The 26798-nt window shown below is 38.4% G+C and overlaps 1 protein-coding gene across 1 annotated transcript in view; it reads left to right on the top strand.

Moving 5' to 3' along the window:
* Positions 1 to 17146, top strand: part of hecw1b (HECT, C2 and WW domain containing E3 ubiquitin protein ligase 1b) — an 89917-nt gene extending 72771 nt beyond the window's left edge. The window contains exons 15-29 of the mRNA XM_017707409.2: positions 189 to 374; positions 1867 to 2001; positions 4288 to 4393; positions 4806 to 4902; positions 4988 to 5071; positions 5924 to 6030; positions 8578 to 8692; positions 8806 to 8919; positions 9277 to 9429; positions 9533 to 9631; positions 10633 to 10762; positions 10943 to 11089; positions 11405 to 11519; positions 12045 to 12243; positions 14912 to 17146. Of these exons, the coding sequence (XP_017562898.1) occupies positions 189 to 374; positions 1867 to 2001; positions 4288 to 4393; positions 4806 to 4902; positions 4988 to 5071; positions 5924 to 6030; positions 8578 to 8692; positions 8806 to 8919; positions 9277 to 9429; positions 9533 to 9631; positions 10633 to 10762; positions 10943 to 11089; positions 11405 to 11519; positions 12045 to 12243; positions 14912 to 15023 (1899 nt within the window). The 3' untranslated portion in view covers positions 15024 to 17146. The remainder of the gene's footprint in view (positions 1 to 188; positions 375 to 1866; positions 2002 to 4287; positions 4394 to 4805; positions 4903 to 4987; positions 5072 to 5923; positions 6031 to 8577; positions 8693 to 8805; positions 8920 to 9276; positions 9430 to 9532; positions 9632 to 10632; positions 10763 to 10942; positions 11090 to 11404; positions 11520 to 12044; positions 12244 to 14911) is intronic.
* Positions 17147 to 26798: the final 9652 nt, after the last annotated feature.

The raw sequence follows: 26798 nt of genomic DNA, 5'->3' as shown, positions 1-26798 counted from the left end.
TATCTGTCTATCAGTCTGTTTGTCTGTCTGCCTAATGAGCCATATTAATTTACTACTACTTTTGATTTGTATATATAAAAATACAATATTAGCCTAAGTGCTTTAGTTAAAAATATGTGGTAATATAATCTCTCTCTCTCTCTCTCTCTCTCTCTCTCTCTCTCTCTCTCTCTCTCTCTCTCTGATAGGGTGCATACCGTATGTTCACAAACAGCTCGTGTCTGAAGCACATGATCCTGAAGATCAGGAGGGATGCGCGTAATTTTGAGCGCTATCAGCACAATCGCGACCTGGTCACCTTTCTCAACCGTTTTGCTGATTCACACATGGAGCTGCCCAGGGGCTGGGAGATCAAAGCTGACCCTCAGGGAAAGGTAGTCATCCAGGCTGTATCCAGGCACACACATAATTCACTGAAGTGAAGAATAGTAAACTGTCCAAGCGATATCTGGTCAGGGATGGTTCTGCTGCTGTTCTTTTCAATGGATGAATGGAGTAGAGGGGGCTGAAGATAAATTATGTAGCAACAGATGAGCAACATTCAGTAATTGTAGCACACAAGGATACTGGAGCCTCTCCCAGCAGTCATTGGGTAGAGGGCAGGAAATACCTTGGACAAATCACCAGTCCATCACAGGGCAGAATCACAGACAAATACATTCGTAGCATCTCCAGTTGCCTGACTGCATGTCTTGGACTGTGGGAGGAAACGTGAGTACCTGGAGGAAACACACAGACAAAGGGAGATCATGCAAACTCCATATAGAGAGGACAGTTGCCTGGCTGGGAATTTGAACCCAGGCCCATCTTGCTGTGAGACGACGGTTATTTGTACTTGTAGTGATTGTTATTTTTAAAATTGTCCGTGCAGCCCTGAGGTCAGGATCATAATGGCATTCCATGATGTTACATGATGACAAAATTGCATGGAGACAGACTGGGAAGAACAAGGCAGTTTAGTGATAATGTACGTTATGGAGAAGAAATCTTGGAGAAATGCAAAAACAGGAAGAACAGGGTGCTGCACAGGCTCAGCAGAGTGTAGTGCTAGCATTAATGTTAGTATAGATAGCTCTAGTGTTGGGGAGTTGCACAAAAATGCAATTAGATTACAAAGTGCAGTGGGATTACATTACTTATGACTTCTTGGAAAAAGTCATCTCATTACTCATTGCTTTACTTCTACAGTAGTTAATACCAAATTGTCGGGCTATATTGGCATTGTTTTTTTTCCTACATTATTTTTTACAAAACAATGAAAATTATCTGCCATTAAATGAAATCATTTAAAGTAAAATGTTTAAAACAAAGTCAAAATGTCTAGAAATAACAATCTTTTAATTAGTGCTGAGTAATATGACAATATATATCATTATCCTGATGATACAAAATGCTTTTCTGAACATATTGAGGATAACGTCAGTCATTGTAAAACATTGACTAACTGCCTGTTTCTTTGTAAGAAAGCAGAATTAGTCCCATTTAACTGGATTTAGTGCAACACAGGATCCCGAATGTGGAATCAAAATCATTGTGTTCAGTTTTTTGTAGCACTACTGATTCTATGAGTTCCAACTGAACAAATGAAAATTTTTGAAGCCTAACAATATAATATTTTGGCCATATAATCTACTGCTACTTTTAGTATTCTTACAACCGTCTCAAAGTGATATATTATGAAATATTAAGATATGTCCACTATTTAAGATGACTCTGTTTCCAAGCTGTAATTGTCTGCAGTGCATGTACACTCAGGGGGCCCCAGTCCTATCTTTTGCTTAGAATCACTAAGGCTACCCGTGACTGAGGGATAGAAGTAGCCAACAGAATTTCCTCAGAATTTAACTTCTCTTTCTCTCTCTGCAGTCATTCTTTGTGGATCATAACAGTCGTGCCACCACCTTCATTGACCCCCGAATCCCTCTTCAAAATGGCAGGCTGCCCAACCATCTCACACACCGACAGCACCTGCAGAGACTGCGCAGCTACAGCGCAGGAGAGGTCAGCGTGGATGTGAGACAGAATGTGTGCATGTTTTTATTCCCTATGTTTACTCAAATGGGTACCCAGCTTATAAACGTACAACCCCAATTCCAATGAAGTTGGGACGTTGTGTAAAACATAAATAAAAACAGAATACAATGATTTGCAAATCCTTTTCAACCTATATTCAATTGAATACACTACAAAGACAAGATATTTAATGTTTAAATGGATAAACTTTATTGTTTTTTGCAAATATTCACTCATTTTGAATTTGATGCCTGCAACACGTTCCAAAGAAGTTGGGACAGGGACATGTTTACCACTGTGTTACATCACCGTTCCTTTTAACAACACTCAATAAGCGTTTGGGAACTGAGGCCACTAATTGTTGGAGCTTTGTAGGTGGAATTCTTTCCCATTCTTGCTTGATGTACAACTTCAGTTGCTCAACAGTCCGGGATCACAGGACACTTTTCCACTTTGCGTCAGTCCATCTCAGATGAGCTCAGGCCCAGAGAAGCCGGCGGCGTTTCTGGGTGTTGTTGATATGTGGCTTTTGCTTTGCATGGCAGAGTTTTAACTTGCACTTGTAGATGGAGCGACGAACTGTGTTCACTGACAGTGGTTTTCTGAAGTGTTCCTGAGCCCATGTGGGAATATCCATTACAGAATGATGTCGGTTTTTAATGCAGTGCTGCCTGAGGGATCGAAGGTCACAGGCATTCAGTGTTGGTTTTCTGCCTTGCCGCTTACTTGCAGAGATTTCTCCAGATTCTCTGAATCTTTTGATGATATTATGGACTGTAGATGATGAAATGCACGTTGAGAAATGTTGTTCTTAAACTGTTGGACTATTTGCTCTCGAAGTTGTTCACAAAGTGGTGAACCTTGCCCCATCCTTGCTTGTGAACCACAGAGCCTTTCAGGGATGCTCCCTTTATACCCAGTTATGACACTCACCTGTTTCCAATTAAAATGTTCACCTGTGGAATGTTCCAAACAGGTGCTTTTTGAGCATTCCTCAACTTTCCCAGTCTTTTGTTGTCCCTGTCTTCTTTGGAACGCGTTGCAGGCATCAAATTCAAAATGAGTGAATATTTGCAAAAAACAATAAAGTTTATCCGTTTGAACATTAAATATCTTGTCTTTTTAGTGTATTCAATTGAATATAGGTTGAAAAGGATTTGCAAATCATCGTATTCTGTTTTTATTTATGTTTCACATAACGTCCCAACTTCATTGGAATTGTATGTTCTAAAAACATTCCCATAACGTTCTGTTTTGATTGTGGGGTTGCTGATTTGAAATGCTTCCTGAATGTTCCAAATGTCCAGGTTTCTTAAGGTTCCCCGATTATTATTATTATTATTATTATTATTATTATTATTATTATTATTATGTTAGAACAAAGTTCCTAAGAACTTTAACTTCATTTGCAATGACAACATAAAATTCCTGGAGTGCTAATTTGGAATTTACAAACTGAACTTTCAAAATGTCCTGTTTCTTTAATGTTCCCAAAAAATATTCTTGCAATTGAACAGAGTTTCTCAAAATGATGCCTAAGACTTTTAACTGAAGGAAAATATTCTGGGATCATAAGGAAAAAAAGGTCATTTTTAACACTTAAACATTCCAAATCATTTCTACAGCCAAAATGGAATGTTAGGGGAATATGTTCGGAAAGGAATTTTTTTACTTTCTCAAGCCCCTGTTGTGTTATTAGAATTTTCCCTTAATGTTACTTTGAGAACGTTTGATTCTAACATTCAGTGTTTACATAATATAGCCAAAGCTATATTTGCAGAGTTGAATGAGGGAAAACAGCTTATGAAAATGTATTTATGTGTTTAAGCTGATCCGGACCCATTTACAACGCAATATGTTGTCAGTATATTACAAAATGTGTTATGGTGTATGTATATCTGCACAGACACACACATGCATATATATATATACACACACACACACACACACACACACACACTAAGCCTGTTATCCTTCTGGGTTGTGGGGGTGCTGAAGCATGTTCCAGCAGTCATTGGGCGGATGGCAGGAAACACCCTGGACAGGTTGCCAGTCCATCACGGGGTTGTATATATATATATATATATATATATATATATATATATATATATATATATATATATATATATATATATGCAATATGTTATAATGTAATTCCAATATATTGCTTCTCCAGTGGTTGTTCATTTATGTCATGTACTTTATGATGATAATTTCATGCCAGTTAATTTTCTTATATTCAGTAAATGAGCAGTTTTGTTGGTGTGCCTGCAGGCATCAGAGGTGTCCCGCACTCGTGGAGTATCTCTGTTAGCACGGCCTGGAAACAGCTTAGTAGCAGCCATCAGAAACCAAAGCCAACAGGAGCCAGTGCCATTAGGTATGGGCACCACTAGAGGGGGGTGCTGTTTTAATTATGATTTTTTTTTTCACTGTGTAACTTTTTTATGAAGGCTTTTTAACCTTAATAAATAATAAATATATTATAATATAATTGATATGTAGTAGTTATTGATATTCATCTGGACTTCTGTCTAGTCATTAGCGCAAAAATAATCCCGTTCACAGTTTTTAATTTTTATTTTTATGTAGCACCACTGATTCTATTAGTTCCCACTGAACAAATGCCTGAAAAAAACATATTGTGTATCATGAAAATTTTGTACTACTTGATAGCCCTACTTACACTGATTTTTTAGTATATTCATGAAGCGTTAAGTAAACGCGTCACGTCTGCTAATGATTGAGCTTATGTGTGTTATGTTTACTAAATCTGTTTGTCTTCACAACAGCGTACAACGATAAGATTGTGGCATTTCTACGGCAGCCCAACATCTTTGAGGTGCTTCAAGAGAGACAACCCAGCCTGGCCAGGAACCACTCGCTCAAGTACTGACCTCGACGTGACCTTACTTTACTTTTCCAGTATATTACCACGTATGTATGGCGGTTTTTAAAGTGTGTGTGTTTTCAGGGAAAAGGTTCACCACATCCGCACAGAGGGCACACCCAGACTGGAGAAACTGTCCTGCGATGCTGACCTGGTCATGCTGTTAAGGTAAGACATCTTCTAGCCTACCCACTCTGTGATGAAGAGATATTTAAAACAAACCAAAAATTACAAAGAAGAATTCATTTCAGCTTAAAAAGTTCGAGAGTTCAACAGCAGATTGCAAGTTGCCATAACCATCTGTGGCATAATTGGCCTCATTCTCTCTGGGTGGGCCCTCCATCCCCCCACACCACTCAACACAATACTAGCTGATGTAACAGAAGTTACATAGCAGTTAGTGTTCTCCTCCAAGTGTATTGACCTGCCTGACATCGGCTGGCCAGTTGTGGGCTGGAGGTTAGGGAACTGGCCCTGTGACCGGAAGGTTGCCGGTTCAATCCCCTGTGCTGACAGTCCATGACTGAGGTGTCCTTGAGCAAGACACCTAACCCCCAATTGCTCCCCGGGTGCCGTGGATAGGGCTGCCCACCGCTCCGGGCAAGTTTGCTCACTGCCCCCTAGTGTGTGTGTATTCACTAGTATGTATGTGGTGTTTCACTTCACGGATGGTTTAAATGTGGAGGTGGAATTTCCCTGTTTGTGGGATTAAAAAAAAAGAGTATCACTTAATTAGTGGCAGTTTAAAAAGATGCAGTGGAGCTAGGAGGAAGTACATGCTAACCTTCTCCCTCTCAGCTTGGTAGCATCATGTAATTGGGTGTTGTTCTTTGCTAGGCAGTCTTTGTGATTGCTCTTTGTTAGGCTATCTAGAGTTCTAATTGAGTTATTATTTCGTTAAAGAAACACAACTTTTACTTGAGTTTTTGAGCTACTCTACCTGCAAATATTACCCATGTATTTGTTATGAACAGTAATAGATTGAAAGGTGCTTAATGTGTTTGTGTCTGTTTTCTGCAGTTTGTTTGAGGAGGAGATCATGTCTTACGTTCCTCTCTCCACATTTCACTCTGGCTTCAGCTTCTCCCCGCGCTGCTCCCCCGGCTCCTCTCCACAGAACTCTCCAGGTGGGTCCCATGCTGAGGTCTTGGACTTGTACTAATGTACCAATCCAACATTTGTGTTTGTTGGTATTTGTTGGTGAGTGATGGGCCGTTCAGTGCTCTGGATTTAATTCAAGCTTTCTCATTGTTGAAGTAATTTGAAGTCACTGACTCATATTTCTGAGCTTCTAATGAATAATCTGCTCTGTGCTGTGCTGCGCCTCGGGCCTGGCTAAGGCATCGTTGAGAGAGCTCCACTGGTTCCAGTGTGCTGTCTCTCTGGTGACAGCTCTCCAGGTCAGACGCTCTCTCACTCTCACGTACCTCACCGAACCTCCAGACGCTCTCCACCTGTTCCCACCCAGCTGCCCCGTTCCGCTGATCTGTTCTGATCCAACTGCACTTTTCCATTGACCTCCTCTGACCTGTTGGAACACAAGAACTCTCCCCCTCAGCTAGTGGGATTCATTGTGTGGTTGTTATTGGACGCCTCTCCAGCAACAACTCCAACACTGTTTTCTCCTTGCCATCCAAGTGGAAAATGAGATGGCATTTCAGGCAGAAATGTTCTGTCTTAGAACTGGTCCTATAGAGTGTCTTTAACCCTTAGAAGTTGCTGCAAAAAAGCTGCACACAACAGTACATTTCATCAAAACCATTAAATGATCTTTTTTAAACTTACAGACATGATGTTAAAGGGACATTTTACAAAAAATGTAACCAACACTATGTCTGTTTTAAACATGGCTGCTCAGATTGGGTGTTTTTTGGGAACAGGCTGTTTTATTTTTTTACACATTAGTGATAGGATGCTGAGTACCTTATTGCAGCCATATAATAAATCATCACAATCATCATTACAATGCAGAGAATCAATTATTGCAGTGACAAAATGAGGACAAGAAGTTATCAAGGTATCCACTGGGCAGTCTATAAATCTTACCCATTTTTTGTGTATTTCTTTGGCTCAAAGGGTAAAAACACTTGTCCTGAATAAAGACAGAATCGTTACTTTCTTTATGATTTTGTTGGATGACCAAGGTAAAAATTACACTAGTGCTAGCTTGGTTGTGTTTGCAAACCTTAATTCCATAAAAGTTGGGACAGTATGTGCAATGCAAATACAAATAGAAAGCAGTGATTTTTTTATGAGTGAAAGATGTATGAGCGAATAATCCAACAGCAACATTCCTCAACAAACAACTGCAAGGATTGTGTGTAATATCATAATATTATCAAAAGACTCAGGGAATCCAGAGAAATCTCTTTAAGTAAAGGGCAAGGCCAAAAACCCATGAATGCCTATTACATTCAATCCCTCACTTGCCACTGCATTAAAAAAGACATGCTTTTGTGATGATTATCACCACATGGGATTGAGAATTCTTTGACAAAAAGTTGTCAATAAACAATATGTCCAGCCATATGTCAACAAGCCACTGAGTTCTCTGGACTTGAACTTATCTGAAATGGACTCATGTACAAATGTCTATTGTGGTCTAACGAGTCAACCGTTTCAGATTGTTTATGGAAATAATGGACGTTGTGACCTCTAGGCCAACAACAAAAAGCACCATTTTTCAGGATTTATCGTGGTATGTGGGTGCATTAGTGCCCATAGCATGAATAACTTGTAAAGGCACACACGCATGTGCTTCATTATAGATGGTGTCTTTTTTAGACATTCATGCGAGTTTCAACATGACAATAACAAGCCAAGCAAGCCATATTCTGCGTGTTACAACAGCATGGCTGCGTAATCAGAGCGTGTGGGTGCTACACTGACCTGCCTCCAGTCCAGACCTATGGATTGCTTTATGAAGAGCAAAATACAAATGGCAGAATTCTGCTTTTTAAAATTGGATCAATTGGTGTCTTATGTCTCCAAATAATTATTAAGTGTTGGTAAAAGGAAATGTGTTGTAACACAGTGATAGACATGCTCCTGTGCCAACTTTTTTGGGAATGTGCAGGCATCACATTTGGAAAGAGTGTTAAAAAACAATACAGCTCATAAGATAAAGCTTCAAATATCATGTATCTTTTCAGATTAATGCAGGTCAAACAGAGTATACTAATCATACTAATATACTAATACTAATTTGTCATACCCGCATAATTTCACATTTCACATAATGTGTGCTGGGTATGAGACAACAGTGATGAACAGAAACATGATACGATATAAAATCATAAATTGTATCAAAACAGTGAGGCTGAGGGACACACTGCTGTGATTTGGAATAATATATAGCACAACAAATAACGTTAAAATCCAGTTTTAGGCCAGAATGCTCCTTTAATTGAAATGCAGACTTTCAGCAGAATTTTCTGCTTGTTTAAATGAATGAGTGAAAAACTACAAGTTAGTACTACAGCATTATTTTGCAACCTCCCTGGGCATAACTAACTTCTAAGGGTTAAACCTTTAACCTTTTACTGTGTGGCCACTGATCAGTCTGAATGATTATGGATCATTTGGCTCCTTGATCAGACCTACTGTTAGACAGAAAGGTCGTTTTTTTGTAGATAGTGATACTGATGTGTTTCTGTATTTGCTTGTTGGTTTAGGGACCCAGCGAGCGCGAGCTCCAGCCCCCTACCGCAGAGACTTCGAAGCCAAACTTCGCAACTTCTACAGAAAATTGGAAGCCAAGGGCTATGGACAAGGCCCTGGTAAAATCAAGTGAGTGATCTGAATATGTTATGCAATGGCTCATTAAATACACTTTAAATTGTTGTTAAGGAAGGCCCTTTGCTTAACCAGTTAACTGACATCACCATTGGTTTGTGCTCCAGGCTGATAGTGAGGAGAGATCACCTGCTGGAAGGCACATTTAACCAGGTCATGGCCTACTCACGCAAAGAGCTCCAAAGGAACAAACTCTACATCACGTTTGTCGGGGAGGAAGGGTATGGTCTACCACCTTCTCTAAATTCCCTTGACTTGAAATGTACATTAAATGATCACTCTTAATAATGAAGGCTCTTTGGAGCGATGCCACAGAACCACTGTTTTGTGGATAGCTTGTTTCTAAATGAGATATGTAAATGTGGAGAGCCATCTAAAGTACGTAGTGCCTCCACATAATGTAATGTATACTGTAAATGTATAGGTTGAATGAAAGGTTTTTCCTAGAACGCTCTGCTCAAGCCAACAACCACTGAGCAATCTTAGTTTTTTGAGTGTAAATTTAGTATTGTAGGCATATATGAGCTTGGATCAAACCATTAATGTGTTATCAAGATTCTCTTCTCTGTCTTGTCCAGCCTGGATTACAGTGGACCTTCTCGGGAGTTCTTCTTCCTGCTCTCTCAGGAGCTCTTTAACCCGTATTATGGCTTGTTTGAGTATTCTGCTAATGACACCTACACAGTCCAGATCAGCCCCATGTCTGCCTTTGTGGAGAACCATCTGGAATGGTGAGATCCGCTGCATGTGCGTCCTTTGGACAGAATCCTTATATGGTGGAACCTTCAGAAATGAGGACATGTTCCGCCTACATGTTGGTGTTTGTGTGTTCAGGTTCCGTTTCAGTGGCCGCATACTAGGCCTGGCGTTGATTCATCAGTACCTGTTGGATGCCTTCTTCACCCGGCCCTTTTATAAGGCTCTCCTCAGACTGTGAGTGCACGTTTGCAATGATTCCTTTTAGGGATGTCTCCAATCCAGTCCAAGAGGCTTACTGGGTGCTGGTGGATACTGATCCAATATTTGTATTTTCATAGACAACACGTAAACAGAGAGCAAAAAAACAAAATGTGGATCAAAACCGGATCATGATTAACATATCCGATGCTCGATTCAACAACCTTTTTACTACACTAGGATCTATATGTATATGCATATCGCTGCTGTCAAAATAAAACCTCGCATCTCAATTTTTGTCCCATTTCAGCTTTTTTACATAATTTGAAAATGCCTGTTGTCCTTTATATTATTTGTAAATTTCGTGATGAACGGACCAGAAAAAATGGCCCAAAATGACTTTTTTTTCCATTCCTGTAAAGTTACTACATAAATATATATATACATTGTATACACAGAATGTTTATTGTACTGCCATTCATACTGTTAGGTGGTTACACATTGTTATTAGTTCCTCACTCTGTATGTAACAAACAGCTGCTCATACTCATCACTCATAGTATAGTTTATATTTACTGTACCTACAATACTGTGCAAAAGTTTGGGATGACAAACAATTTTGTAATTTTCTGTGCAACTTATTTTATACAATTATTATTATATATATTCAACCTAAGCATTGTTGATGTAAATATTACAAAAATGATTATCATTCTCAATGCTATACAGCTTTTTGAGTCATTATAGAATCATCTGTAGCTCAGTGCATCTAGAATGTCTTCATTTTTATTTACAGCCTCTGAATACCTTACTAATTGTTTCAGACCTGGAAAGTTGTACAGGATGAGCACATTAGAATAATTTTATACACTTGTCTGTAACCAGATGGTTTTATATCTTCGATCTATTTATCTAATCTATTAGCTCACATCTCTTCTCTCTGCATGATTAATTTTCATTAGTCTTCCCTCCAATTAACATTTGTATTATATATTTATTCTGAAAAGGTTTTGTACTTATTTACTTATTCTGTTCAGAGCAACTGACCTCAGTGATCTGGAATATTTGGATGAGGAGTTTCACCAGAGCTTACAGTGGATGAAAGACAACGACATCACAGACGTTCTGGATCTCACCTTCACTGTCAACGAGGAGGTCTTTGGCCAGGTGCTTTTCCAAAAGCCATGATTTGGTGAAATAAAATGTTTATAATGTTTTTCTTCTTCCCAAATATAAATGATAACCCAAGACATGAGAAAACTGTGAAACCATTTGTTGCAATGTGGTGTTTTTAATGTATTTATAGAGCAGATTTTTGGCTCATTAAACGGCATTGCGTGTTGTCAGGTAACAGAGAGAGAGCTGAAATCAGGAGGGGCCAATTTGCAGGTAACCGAGAAGAATAAGAAAGAGTATATAGAGCGGATGGTGAAGTGGAGGGTGGAGCGAGGAGTGGTCCAGCAGACGCAGGCTCTGGTTCGAGGCTTTTATGAGGTAAGCTGTCAGCTTCTGTCATTCTTCTCTGATATTGGGCATCCATCTGTATATTAGCATTATTTGGCAACAAGAAAAAAACTTGGAAATACCAGGAAGAGAGTTGCTTCAAATGGAAACGTTTTCTGAAAATACTCTCCAAATTTTGCATGAAATCAAATAACAAAAAACAAACAAAAAGTCCACACAAATATCATAAGTGGACAGCAACAAAAGAAATACAGGAAAATTGTGAGATATTCTAATTTTAACAGTATCTGCGTCACACCGCAAAATGTAGACCTTGTAAACTTGTATGTGTGTCTGCATATGCAGGTAGTGGATTCTCGGCTGGTGTCTGTGTTTGATGCCAGAGAGTTGGAGCTGGTCATTGCTGGAACAGCTGAAATTGACCTGAACGACTGGAGAACCAACACAGAGTACAGAGGAGGTGATGCCACTCACACTGCACTGTGTAAACACTGCTAATGCCAGTTATTCAAAAAGTCACTTCTTAAATGAATAGCTTTTCCTGAAATGAACAATTTCTAATTGCTAAAACGACTACAAGTAAAATAAAATGCCATAGATTAGCCAAATGTCAGTTACACCAATTCATTTTACTTGGTGTCTACTAGCATTTGTTATTACCAAGTTTATCATTTTAGTAAACAGAGTGATCAATCAAAATCATTTACTCCAGTTTAAAAAGGTAACTGATTAAAATTCACCTTGAATCAGCAGTGATTAGTTGGCAATTTGCCTGATGACTTTGCATATTTAACATTCTCCTGCTATCCTTACAGAGCAGACACATCCATTTATATGCACATTGAAGTATTTATAAAGGCTTCCTAATTGATCATGTTTCAATAATATATCTAAAGTCCATTTTTGTTTATTGTTCAGCCTCTCTTTACGTCTCATAACTGTTAAACTTTAGTCAGACTCTTAACTCCTCGTTCATCTCCCTCAGGCTACCATGATGGGCATATTGTGATCCGGTGGTTCTGGGGGGCAGTTGAGCGCTTTAATAACGAGCAGAGGCTGCGGCTGCTGCAGTTTGTGACCGGAACTTCCAGCGTGCCGTACGAGGGCTTCACAGCGCTGCGAGGGAGCAACGGCCTGCGACGCTTCTGCATCGAGAAGTGGGGCAAAATCACTTCTCTGCCCAGGTGCTCAAACTCACTTCACTGAACTGTTTCACATCCAGATCCAGTACTCTACCTTCACCCTCCTGCTGCGTTTTGTACTAAATAGCTGAAATGAGTTGGCCTCAATACTAACTGGTAGACTTCACACACCGAAAACAATCTGTCTGTCCTTGGATGCTCTGACAGAGATGAATGCTGAGACTTACATCTGTTTAAGATACTTGTAAAAATGACTCATGTAGCATTCAATAGATTATTCTTATATATGTACAACCATTCTAAAAGTTTGGAAGCACTTGAGTATATGTATTATATTAATACAAAAATTGATGTATTAGAATACTTTAAATCCTAAATCCAATTCCAAAAGATTTCCAAAATAAGAGCAATAGACCCAACTAATTTTCCTATGCTGTTAGATGCTGGATTCACTAAGAAGTTCTACTGCAGGTGGAGGTTGTACCAGCTGTATGTACATTCTAACATAGGCTAGTTGTAACATCAGTTTTTACGAAGTTTAGGTTCATGCATAGTAAATCAAAAGAAGTTTTGGGCAAACCAACTGAAGCCAAAATTATGATTTTTTTTGGCTAACTAAGCGAAAAGTTCTAAACACTATATGCTGTGATTTTACTTACAGCTCTAATAATCGGCCTAGTTTTAACTCAGCATGAAGCTAAACACCCACAGCTCCAGCTCAGTGAGACTCAGCAGCTACTGAAATATCTAAACTGGGGCTGCTGTTGTGTTGGTCAGCCAGAAATCATTATTATACATATTAAAGAGTAAACAGACAAAGGCTATAGACTATTAGTTTTAATCAGCTTAACTGGTTCTCTTTTATGCTGGATATGTTTTCCATGGAAAAGTCAGAGTGTGCTTTCCATGGAAGCGGGATTATAGAATATGTTCTGAGCATGTTATTGTCATGTTAAAGCGAAATACGCTTTAGTTAGTTGTTACTAGTTAAGACAAGACTTAGAGATTTATTGTGCAACCAAGTTTAGTAAAAAGATAGTTTGAAACTAATTGGTGTTAACAAAGGACTTAGTAAAGACTTTAAGCACAAACATAAGTATTAAACACAACGTCGCAACCCAGCCCAGTTCTATAAATTACTAAGAACTTTTTTCCTGATCACTTTGTACTTCTACTCAAGCTGTTTTCGGAAAGGTACTGTTACTTGTGCCTTTATTTTACTTGAACATCAATACTTTTACTTGAGTATTGAATTAGGCTACTCTACCCACATCTGATAGTAACTGACACAGTTTAGATTCCAATTTTATGAGCTAAGATTTTATAAGATTAAAGACATTATTATTTCAGTGATTTTAAGTTATGCAGCTTTTTTAGTCATGTTAGAATGATCTGCCACCCTGTTCATTATTATGGACACATCTAATGTTTGTTTATAGTCTCCTGTTCATTATTTGACACCTATAAAAATTGCACAGGACTAGCATACGGAATTAACTTTATACATTAATCTGATCTAATCTTCATATGTTGAAAAACATTGGTTTTAAACTTTTGTACAGTGATGTTAAAGACAATAGCAAAAAATATTGCCTTGAATAGTAATAATGTTTCATCCTGTAACTCCTTTTTTAAATATTTGATTATTGAAATTGACCATTTTTGATTGTCACAAGCCTTGAAAATGTTTTGATATATTTTCTTAAGCATGTTATTGTAACGTTGGATTGATGAATCTTACATATGCAAAATACACTATAAGGTTTACTAAAAGGAGAATGTTATGAAACAGTAGGGTTAATAACAGACCAGTTTGAAAAAACAAGAATAGCCAAACATGATAAATAGGACTAGATAAAAAGAGTAACAAGTAAACAGGCGAGGGTCTAAACCAAAAAGTAAAACAACCAGTAGCCTTGGCTATAAGGGTTAATCAAAGAATCAACAATAGTAGACAAAAGAGGGCATAACAAGTACAAACTACAAACAAAAGGATCAGTACACACTGGTTAACAGAGGCAATACTTCACAATGAGCCAAACAGACAGGTATATATACAAGAGCAAGTGGGTGAAAACAATTAGAATACAGGTGATTGGGATCTGCTGACTGACTGAGGATTGGATGGCTGGGTCATGTGACTGGCTAATGCATCTTGTGAACTGAAGACCGTAAGATACTGAGAGTCATTTTGAGAGCTGGGCAGCGTGACACATGTAGAGCAATGTTAAGGCGAAAGAAGTCTAGTGCAAGGGTCCAAAACCTTTTGTCTTGCTGGGCCAACATACAATAAACAAATAAAGAAAAGTTTCAAATCATGTCTTTTTAATGCATTTTGCAAGATCACACCATATTGTTATATATATTGTAAAGAAGTTTTTGTCCTCTCACTGGGGGAGTGGTTAGATAACTTTCTTATGGGCCAAATCAAACAGTGCCACAGGACAACTTTGGCCTGCGGGCCACACTTTGGCATGGCCTACAGTTATTTATCGGTTTATGGAGATGTTTATGTGCTAGAGATATTCAGAGCTTGAAGTTCACTTTGTAATCAATCAAAGTGAATGAAAAGTAATTTATACTTAACATGGGCAATAATAATCATCACACACAATTTTATGGCTGGTTGCAGTTCATTTAGTTAGATACAATATTAAAGAGAGCAAGTAAGACTGATTTTTAAAGAGTTCTTTTGTTTGATTTCTTTCAGGGCTCACACATGCTTTAACCGCCTTGATCTTCCTCCTTACCCGTCCTACACTATGCTGTATGAGAAGCTTCTGATAGCCGTGGAGGAGACCAGCACTTTCGGCCTTGAGTGAGGACCTTGCATATCCTCCATCTCCATCACTCTTTTTCGCTTCTCGTGTACACTGTGTATCATGTACATGATAAAGAGTTATTCCGGGGAAGTTAGTATGTATATTATGCGCCTTGAAGGACACCGTTGCATGCATCACTCACCTGTGCACATGGCGTACGGCGTGTGGGGAAGGATGTGCATCATGCAAGCTGTGTATGCAATATGAATTGAAAGCCTTCAGCCTCCTCTAACTCTCAGGGCCTTGACCTCTGCTGCAGCACAGCGTCTCCAACAAGGCTGGAGCATTCACTCTGGATGCATGTTTGGCAGTAAACAGCAGCGACCGATCGCTCTCACTGCAGTTTTACTGCAACACGTTTTATTTGCAGCTTCAGTGTCTCAGTGATTGACACTTTCACTGGAATTACGTGAACAGATCCTTCAAGGATGGTTACAGAACATGTTTTGCCTCATTAAGTAAACGTCCTTATTAAGGTTGATGTGCACCAGCGCTGAAGCTGGCGTCGTTACACGTATAATGAATGAAGAAATCAGCATCGACACAAGAAATCCCACCACGGTGACACCTCCCTTTGCAGGAGCCCAGATGAAGTGGGCTAGGAGCTCAGTGCTGCGCTGCATATTCATGCCACGTTAACGTCTTTGCACTGTAGAGGCAACCTAACAGTTTGTTATTTGTTCTGAACAGATTTATTTGTATGTCATACTGTTCATTACTTCCACCATTTTTTCACCATGTAAGCAAAGTCATTTAGGGTGGTTTGACATGAAATGCTCCGTTATAGAGAAACTTACCAACTAAGATTTGTTTACAATGGTAGTGATAGGAACCAAGGGTATCATTTCATTTACTATCCAAAACCACCAGGGGGCCTAAATGTGTCTCCTGAGTTTTTATATGTAACATGATCTTTGGGGACAATTTTGACACCCTGCATGTATCTCTCCACCATGGAAGGGTATATAGAAATATGTTTTAGGCCAAAATATTATCATAAAACAATGCCACAGACATCAGGCTGAGTATTTACAATCATTTCATATAATTACTTTCTGTGAGGGAGCTTTTACAGGCATTAAACTCTTCATCTGGTTCCTGTCACCACCACAGTGAACAATTCTGACTAGGCAAGTTTCTCTAGAATAGAGCATTTCACACCAGACCGCTCTGAAAGACTCATCTCAGCTTTTAAATTATGCGGAAATTTCTAAAATTTCTAAAATTTTCCGCATTAAAAAAGCACGAACACCAGCGTGTTTTATTGTGGATAACATCACAGCTGTGATTTGGATGCAGTACATTATCACATTCATTAACAGTAACGCAGCTTTAGTGTTTTTTTTTTTTTTGCTTTTATACAACAGTTTTAATTGTTTTAAATATATGTTACTAATATTGTCAATTTTATTCTAGCAGCTTAGCAGTGGTCAGTGGAATGATGCAGGTATGGTGAAAACAAAATAAATAAATGAACGTGCTGTTATCAGATATAACAGAGTTACACTGAAAGGCACCCTGGTGATGCATGATGAGCCAACATAGACAAAGACCTGTAAAGTGGCCTGACTTCAAATCATTTTGAGTACTTTTTTTTTTTTATGTGTTTCTTTTATCAAAATTTCCAGTAGGTATTGTTAACAAACAGCACAATCCCTTTATTTGTACTGGTTCACTCGTTAACTCACTATTCACTATATAGTGTGTGCTATATAGTGAACTGGCTGGGGAATGAGAATAGAACAACCATGGATGAGTTGCTAAGAATTGGAATAACACTACAAAACGGTTGACATTCAGTGTGTTTACATGCATAATAATAATCCAATAACTGCAGTAAATCAGATTTGGTCAATAATCTGATCAACGCATTTACATGCACTTGAGTAATGAGATAATGGGGAAACTCCAGGTCTACTTGCGTCTGAGAATAATCAGATTTCTGCTTTGCAACCAGCCGACGTGACGTAAATGTAATGTGAAAGTTAAACTTCATGCCTCATTTTCTTAAAAAAAACATTGCGGCAATTCACCTGAAAATATGAGCATGCATCATCTAGAAGATGAAGAATATTTAAACCCTTCATTTCGTCAAGCATGTAGTTGGTTTTGGTGTCACTTCAAAAGTGTTTTGCTGCGTCTCACAGCAGTGCTGCTTGCTTAATTAACAGTACAAATCTGAAAGAAATCAGAGTAAGAGTTTACATGCCCTGAGAAATCTGATTACTGAACTCCAGCTCTCTTTAGCGGATTTCTTAATCAGATTTCTAGGCCTTACTCCTTTCTAAGAAATTGGATTATGCTGTTTACATGTCCATTTGAATCAGTAACTGTAGAAATCTGATTATGATCAGATTATTAAGTGCATGTAAATGTGCTTGTTTCTGTAATAGGGTGTGATTCTGAATGCCATGAGTTTTATTTTTTATTTATTTTTTGATTTGTTTGCACCCTGCAACAGGATGGGGGGGCTTTTTGTCCAAAAGATCAAACAGATTAGGCTGCATACAATGTATTTTATGTAATATAATAGGTGTGTAGGCCTATTAAAGGAATGGTTTAGTCACTGATGCAAATGTTGCTAATAATAAATGAAAGTAAAGTCAGATTAACATTAAAATGGCATCATGCTAAATGTTAGCAACATTAGTATGTATGGTTAAAGCATTCCTTTAATGTTTTGGTGCCACTGTGGGCACATGTCATGTAACATTTGTTTAGAGACTGTGAATATTTACATTTTTTATTTATAGTAATTTGAGTGGTAAAGCTTAAGGGTTGATGAAGTGGTTCTGGCTTGGTTCTGTGATGGTCTAAAGTCCTGTGAGTGGATTTTCACCTCTTCATTCTGAATATCACCTCGCCTCATCTCTCATAGCACAATCAGTGATAAGATTGCGTACTGTACATTCACTTACAGTACTCCATGTGTAAGTTGAGAGAAGACATGATGCTGACTTCTATTGTGATTTGAAAATATATGCTATCCTGCTAATTGTACATATTTGGGAGTTCATAAATTTGGACTATATTAAAAAGCAGTATATAAAATGGAAATATTGCAGCACTGATAAAAGTATATAAATTTCATCCCTATTACAGTCGATATTGGGTGCAGCAGATATTAGATATATAAGTGCATTTGTATTTAATATTTCAATCTAGATGTTATATAATTGGATGTACTGTATATTGAATGTGTATATAATTGTCTATACAGTATGTGTAACTTCAAGATCTCATTTTTGAAATGCAATGTATGTAGTAGGAATTAAGATATTTCTTTTTTTAAGTCTCTTCCTATTCCTATCTACTTTTTTCTTCAAATATGGTTGTATAACTGCATCATGCTATGCACATTTTAGTCAAACTAATAAGCAATGCAATTTTGCGTCAGTTGTCGAGGCCTTCTGTTTGATTTTCCAAAGTCTCTGATTTATAGCTCTCCGAAAAGAATGTGGCTCAAACTGACAAAGTTCCGGAACAAACTGCCTCAAACTGTTGACCCCAAACTCTCGGTTGCTGGAGGTTTGAAAAGGTTCGGGCTCCTGCGTCGTCCTCGTAAACCCACACGGTCCAGCTCTAATGGCAGATTATGTTGCACTGTGTTCTCCATATCAGTTTTGTATTCTGAAACAAAATTGTTCACAGCTCCTTTCTCAGGCCGAGCTCTGTAAAAAAGCATAGCACTGTTGAAGAATGTCAATAAACAATCACTTTGTAATGCCCTGACTGCTGAGAGTTCTTGTCAAGGAGTGTGTTGTGATCCGGTAAGTCCCGTATGTCAAATGCAAGACCCAGTCATATCACAAGGCCCACTCCTCACTGACGTGTGAAATGTATTTGATTTTCTGTTAATATTAGCTTGTTTCACAATGTACTGCACTACAATCCCAACATGCACCGCAACATAATGTGTACTCAAACCCCCAGCACCTTTGGAGTCTCTTGGAGCCAGCGCAGACAAGAAGTGGGTCACTACAGTATATTTTGCGATCAAATTTGAATCTGATTTGCTTTGCATTTAATTTCCGAGTCCCAAATAGACACATGAAAGCTAACATAACTCACTTGCTGTGTTTATAGATGCAGGCTGCACTCTTACAAATTAAGATTTTTGAAATGGTTCCTGGTTTGGCTGTACAGTTCCAGTAAAAACGTTCAAATCTTTACAAGGGTGCTGCAGTGCTGAAGACTGCCACAGTTTGGTGATTCCTCTTTGCTAAAATACTTAATAAACCTAGCATTTGAATCAAGTAGGTTTGAATAGGAAAATCACCAAACTGTGCTGGTCTCCAGAAGTCCAGGTCCAGAGTTGTCCATCCCTACTTTGCATAATGTGGGATGTTCTTTCGTGATGGAAAAAGACATTTTCCAGACTTGCACATCCCATTTATATCCTTTATGAAAATAGATCAGGAGAAATACTACAAATGTGTTTCCTATATTTATAGTGATACCTATAAGAATCTTATAAACCTCCTCAGATTAGCCCTACAAGCAATCATCACACCATGATTTAAAAAAAAAAACTAATATTATTTGTATACTATGTTTAGTATGTAGTTCAGTCTTTATAGAGAAAATGGTGGTGAACTTGGACAGGTGTGTTTAGACATGGTGCAAGAGCCTCGTAAATCAAGGACTTGTCTGCATTTTCACAATTGGCCCTAGATTTGAAATTTCAATTGTGAAACGGATGTGAAAATCTATAAAAACAGCTATAGTACCTAGCAAGCATTTCATAACCTTTGGTCATCATTGTTTCTGTTTCACTTTACATTATGTTTCAAGGTCCATGAAGGAACGAGAAGTGGTCCTTCTTTGGCAGTAATACCCAATCTTTTTGTCTTGGGGGCCAAAATGTAATATTTATGGTCAAAAGAAGCTAGCAACTGGTTAGCTTTACTTTTCCATAAAGCTAACCAGTTGTTAGCCAGTTTAGATTAAGAAAATGTCAGTCCTGCAATGGTTTCTTTACATACAAGATACAATGAATTGCCTTAAAAAACATATTTTTCACCCTGGGGGTCTCTAAATCTTGTTGTTTGTGTGCCAGAACATCATGTTCTATTAGCCCATGACTGCTAGCTGCAACTGCGTGTTGTTGACATTAACAGTTCTGGGGTGTCAAGGGTCACTGGTCTTTTACATTTTATAACATGATATTTTATTACTAAAATATTTGATCTTTAAATTAAAAATATCCAAAAAACGAAACTGTATAAAAAATCCACCTCTCATTCAAAAACTCTTCACTCAAAAAATAGGCTCTCCCACCAGTAGAGGGCATGAGAGGGCAGACTTTTCTTTAGTGGGGGAAAAAATTTAGACCAATGTCTGGTTTCACCTGCATTGCTTGGTCACTGACAGAATCAGAATCAAGCTTTATTGGCCAGGTATGCTACACATACAAGGAATTTGGTTTCGCTTACAGGAGCTCACAGTGCATCGTATCAGACAGACATTTACATGTAGGGAATAAGATAAAATAAATATAAAATATAACCAGATAAAATAAAACCTGCATTCCTACCTCACTCACTCACACACACACAGTCATACCTGATACCTGTAAACCTTACAATGTGCAAAGTATGAGTCTAAAGTTAAAGTGCTGAGTGTAGCAGCAGTTAAAGGGTGTATAGTGGCAGAGACAGGGATCAATGAGGTGACAGTCAGATAGGTGGGGTAAAATGGCAGGTGAGTAAGATGCTAGAATGAACACTGATTTGAGATGGCAGTTCCAGAGGATGGAGTTGACAGGTACGAACCCTGGAGTCACAGTAGCCATAAACCACCATTTCTGTCTATTTTGGAGGTCCTGCAGTTATCACACTATGCAGTCTTTGATTTAATAACATGTTCAATTACAGTAACCGTATATTTACATTCACATAATCATTTCATAACTGCAGAAAATCTGATTGTGTTAGTTGTTAGTTCAAATTCACTCATTTGGGTGATGAGATAATGGAAAAACATGAATCGGGCAGCATGGATGTCTGCTTTGTAACCCACCAATGAACTCACAGAAGAAGAAGGTCATAAAATTCAAACATCTTGCCATATATACATCATCTTATTCTGCATCTTAGTTGCAGAATGTTTGAATTCATATTATCAGCCATGTAGTTGGTTAAACACACTTACTAATGGAATACATTTCAGTGGAAATGTGCACAGTTGATGTTTTATTGTGGTTGAATGCTTTTTGTATTGTGTCAGTTGTACAGGGTTGTTTGATATAAACACAGCTGCAGTTGTCTGTTTTATCTATTATCTTTGTGGAGCAGTATGAATTTTTTTCACAGCAGGGGGCTCTCACTCCTCCCCTCTCACTCATCATTGCTCACTAGCAGCACAACACAGAGTCACCACTTTTTACGCACTGTGCTAGTTAATCTGATTACAGCTGGCAGCGTGGCCACAAGGGGGCCTGCAGAAAGAGATTAAAGCCACAGTAAATCCCAGAATAATGTGACAGCATCTGTGCTCAACTTCTGGGACTAGTCTGGGACTAGTCAACTAACATTTATTTTTGTATCTCTTCAAACATCATCCAACAATACTATGGTGTCTGCAAAGGGCCCCGCTAACGGTTTAGTGGGTGTGTGCATGTGGTGTGGCTCTCTGCAGGCACCAAACTCTCAGTGTAAAAAAGGACAATTATAATTCTGTTGTTGCTGACGTGTTGTTGTTAGTGCAGTTGAGCTAGTTTGTTAAATTGTGTCCAAGGAGGGCGGGCTCAAATGTGCCGCATAACACCCTTCCCATGTTGGGGCAGCGCTGAGCTGGAGCTGCCTTTGAAGTACCTGTTGAAAATAAGAGAGCATTTGTCTGTATGCATGGTGTTTACCACGTCTTCTTCTACAGCAGTGCTACAAAATGAGATTTTTAGATCTAATAAACGGTCTTAAACATTAAGTGTAAACATGAGTAACTGCTGTTTCATCAACCTTTAACCTTGAAGGCTGGCGCACCATAGCAGATAACAACCTAACCTAGCTAGCTAACAAAACGCCAAAGAAAGATTTAAGACAAACATGGATCATTTGGAGACTTATTCACTTCTTTGCATTTATAATCACTCCAGCTGGTTTCCTGATGTGTTTAATCTGCAACAAGAAACTGTCAAACACTAAAAAAGCTAAAGTCAGCTTCTAGTTCAAAATTTCCCATTTCACCTTAAATGGTGCCTGCTGCAAGCACCATTTAAGGTGGAACAGGAAATTTTGAATGAGATGCTGACTTCAGCCTCGTAAAAAATCAAGCGGTGAGAGACATTTTACAAGAAACTATTCCACTTTTGGAAAGGTTTCCTGCCAAATATATATTAAATGTATATTCAATTTGTTAGCCTATGCTAACACATTAAAACATACTGAGACATATTTACAGCCAAACTGGTGAAATGGACATAAATGTTGTGGCTCCCAAAGTGGTCTGATTTTTGCTGAAAGAACAAAATGGCTATTCTTAAGATTTGTGTTGCTGATGCCAGCCTTAGGTCATAGAACGCACCCATAAATTACATGCAAACAAACATCCCTGCTTTGGAATTCATTTTATATCTCAGCAGTCTGCATGTTGGGATGCACTAACATTTCCACTGTCTCCTATCTTCTTTGCTCAAGTCTTTTTCACTGTGGAGTCACTTAAATTCTTGGGCAGCTCCATGAAGTGGAAGAGGAACAAGTTCTCTATAGCCAACAGAGCACAGCAGAAAATGTTCTGCCTGTGACAGCTGCAGAAATTCAACCTGTCGCAGAGCCTGATGATCCACATAATCCATTTCCATCTGGCTTGGTTCTTCTACCTCACAAGAATGAGCCAAACTCCAGCACATAATCAGGACAGCGGAGAGGAGAGGATTGTTGGATGTGGTCTGCCAATGCTTCAGGACATGTACAACCCCAGGGTGACTAAGCACGCTAGCAAAATTACAGCTGAGCCCTCCCGTCTTGGACATCAGCTCTTCCAGGCACTCCTCATTGGTAGAAGAGTTAGGACTATCAGAACCAACACAATCAGTCATGCTTACAGCTTTTTCTCCAAATCTGTAGCTCATTAACCACAGTGGACACCTTACACTTTAAACCATCAAACGTTCTGACTATATTACACTAACTCCTCTATAACATAATGCTGTTTGCACAGCTGTGCAGATGTTAAATTTCTGAATATTCATATAATTCTGTACACAATACTTATTATAGTTCATGTCATCAGACTTTCCTATATATCTGCAGGTACAGATATTCAGACATCTCTTTAGCTCCCCATGGCTCTTTACTCATACTCTCACTCAACACTCATCTAAGCCACTTATCCTCATGGGAGGTTCGGGATCCCAGTGCTTATTGGGCAGAAAGCAGAAAACACCCTGGACAGGTTACCAGTCGTGCACATACACATACACACCTTCTATTGGCCTAACTGCATGTCTTTGGACTGTGGCCCCCGCAGAACACGCAAACTCCACACAGAAAGGTGCCTGGTCACCCAGCCGGCGAATCGAATCCTAGCCCTTCTTGCCATGAGGTAACGACGCTACCCACTTATTAATATTAAATACTTATTAGCAGTCAGTTTGCTTGTCTGGTCTTTTTAGTAAGTCACATGTCATACGTGCGTTAATTCACCAAGACAAATTCCTTGTATGTGTAGCATTCTTCCTTCACAAGGGCCGAGAGAGAGGGTAGCTATTTCATGCAAGATGTTTTGTCAGTTAACCCCGATAATGCAAGCCAAAAATGAAGCTTATCCAAAAGTTCTGCTTTGTTAAGACCCCCCAGGTCTTACCCCCCACTGCTTAGAAACAGTTATGTGTAAACTACGTATTTACTATTTTAGTCCTCAAAAGCTACCAGTTCCTGCATCCCTCAGCCTCTCAATTAAATGTTATGAGGCAGCTTAACCTGCAGTCCCTTCTCTGTAGTAAATCACATAGAGGCAAATAAAAACCTAATACTACAAGATTACACACTATCTTTGTGCAATTACTGTATTAAGGTGCCAGTGTATCTGAAATGTAACTGAAACAGTCTAGCATTGATCCAGAATGCAGACAGACAAAGATGGCTACTAATATTTTCTTGTGCAAGGATTGCCTGCTGGCTTGTACTTACAAGCAGTCTGACAACTGGCTGGTAGTACCTTAGCGTGAACGAACTGGTTCTGGGTATAAACTTCAAGCCAATCCCAGCACAGGAGAAGAGGCAAACATGGGTATGAAAATGCAAACATAAGAGTTTTTAAAAAATGCCTTAAACAGCTGTAATTTCGCCTTTTCCAGTCTCCACGTCGCCGTTTCCATTAGTACAATTTTTACAGCCCACTTTATTACTGGCACATAGAGGAAACTCACTTATAAGTGCTAATGTGTCTTAAACAGCTCTGGTTTATTTGTACTAATAAATGGAAAAAGGTGGTGGAGTGGCGTTTCAGAAGAGCCACACGTTGGACACAAGCTGCAAATCATCATTAGTTGTAATTATATGTGTCAATGAGTTGTGCATCTGTACATTCATGATCATACAGTCATATAACAATGTGTTGTATGAACAAGTCCTCAGACATGTATGACCAAAAGATGGCAAACCTGCTCGTCCAAACTGTCTTCTGAAATAAAGGAATTAAAATGGAGCCAAAACAGAGGGTTACACCCTGACCCAAGTCACTTCTATGTAGACATCAAAGAACAATTTACAGCACTGAATAAATGCATTGTGGCACCTTTAAATAAGGCCAAACACAATTCTAGACTCTCATTTACACACTGACAGGATGAAAGGCAGTAATTCCTTTACATTTTAGTTAGTTTTGCAGTGGACATTATAGCTTTTAGTTAGTTGTCATGTTTTTGAAAACTGATGTTATTTTTATACAGTTAAGTGCTCATTTTTGCTGATATTTCTTATCAGTAAAATAACCTGATATAACCTTAATCTCAACCCAAAACCTAATCAACCAACCTGAAAATGCAATAAATTCAGTAAAATTTCAATGAAAATCTGTAAGAATTATATTTCATTACCTGTTAAGACACCATATATAAGACATTGTTGGGCAATTTACCACATTATTGGGTTTTATTACACGTTTGACCAAGTTAAAGCAGCACTATGTAAGTTTTTCTTTTAACTGAAGGGTCAGGAGATAAAAAAAAACATTCAAATATGATGTGCATGCGCTGCTATGAGTATAGCCTAAAATCATCATTTAAAAGTCAGAGATGCCAGGACAGATTTTGAGGGAGTTTTCCAAACCATGTCACACGTCTCTATGTATTAACCTCATACACAGAGACTCAAAAAGAAGGTTTGGCTTGATGCTCAGGTCTCAAATGCAAAATCAACATTACACTGATGAAGATATGATGACAACAGTGGATACTTCACTCATATCATTGGAAGAAACATTGTTCACCAAGTTTTGACTGAGTTCTCTTTAATTCATCAGTTCTCTTGGCCATCAGATTCATCTGCTCATCAGGGTCTGAAGCACCACTGACGATAGAAACTGTTCCTCTGCATGTTGGGTGCAATTACACATTTCCACCAGAGAGGTCTCCAAATCCCTAATTGTTACATAGTGCTACTTTAAGTGCAAAATCTTACAACCCCATTTCTAAAAAAATTGGGAAACTGTGCAAAAAGTAAATAAAAACAAAATGCAATGATGTGCAAATCATTAAAACCCTATATTTTATTGAGAATAGTAGAAAGACAGCATATCACATTTTGAAACTGAGAAATGTTATTGTTTTTGAAAAAATATTAACCCATTTTGAATTTGATGCCAACAACTTCTCTGGGCCTGAGCTCATTTAACATGAACTGAGGGGAAGTGGAGAAGTGTCCTGCACTCCGATACATCAACATTTAAAATTCTTTTTGGAAATCATGGACACTGCATTCTCTGGGCTAAAGACCACTCAGCTTGCTATCAGTGCACAGTTCAAACTCAGTATTCATGATGGTATAGGGGTGCATTAGTGCACATGGCATGGGTGATGTGCACATCTGTGAAGGCACCATTAATGCTGAATGATATATACATGTTTTGGCATGTATGCTGCCATCCAAACAACGTCTTTTTCAAGGAAGATGATTTTCAAGGAAGATGCCATGATTATTTCAGCAAGACAATATCAAACCACATTCTGTGTGTATTACAACAGCATGGTTCCATAGTGAAAGAGGCACTAAACTGGCCTGCCTGCAGTCCAGACCTGTCACCACTGGTAACATTTGGCACATTATGAAATAAAAAATACAATAAATGAACCCCCAAACTGTTGAGCAGCTGAAATCATCAAACAAGAACTGGAAAACATTTCACTTTCAAAACTATAGCAGTGTCTTTTCAGTTCCCAAACACTTCCAGAGTGTTGTTAAAAGAAGGGAGAGTGGTAAACAGTGAAAGACAGTAGTAAACAGGCCCCCTCCACAAACTTTTTAAAAATATGTTGTTGGCATCAAATTCAAAATGGGCATATATTTTTAAAAAACAATGACATTTCTCAGTTGTTATGTTGTCTTGGTAGTATTTTCTTTTAAAAATATGGTTTACATTTATTGCATTCTATTTTTATTTATGTTCTACACAAGAGTCCCAACTTTTTGGGAAATGGGGTTGTATTATATTTCTGGCTATTTTGACACTATTGGGAAATTATTACATGATTGGGTTCAACACATTTTATGGTCCCTGAGTAAAATGGTCATATACTGTACTTTCTTGACAAGTAATAACTCTTTTGTTCCAAAT

The sequence above is a fragment of the Pygocentrus nattereri genome, chromosome 19 (genome assembly GCF_015220715.1).
Source record: "Pygocentrus nattereri isolate fPygNat1 chromosome 19, fPygNat1.pri, whole genome shotgun sequence".
In the NCBI taxonomy this organism is placed as follows: Eukaryota; Metazoa; Chordata; class Actinopteri; order Characiformes; family Serrasalmidae; genus Pygocentrus; species Pygocentrus nattereri.
The sequence above is the reverse complement of the archived record's forward strand: the minus strand, read 5'-3'. Positions and strand labels throughout refer to the sequence as shown.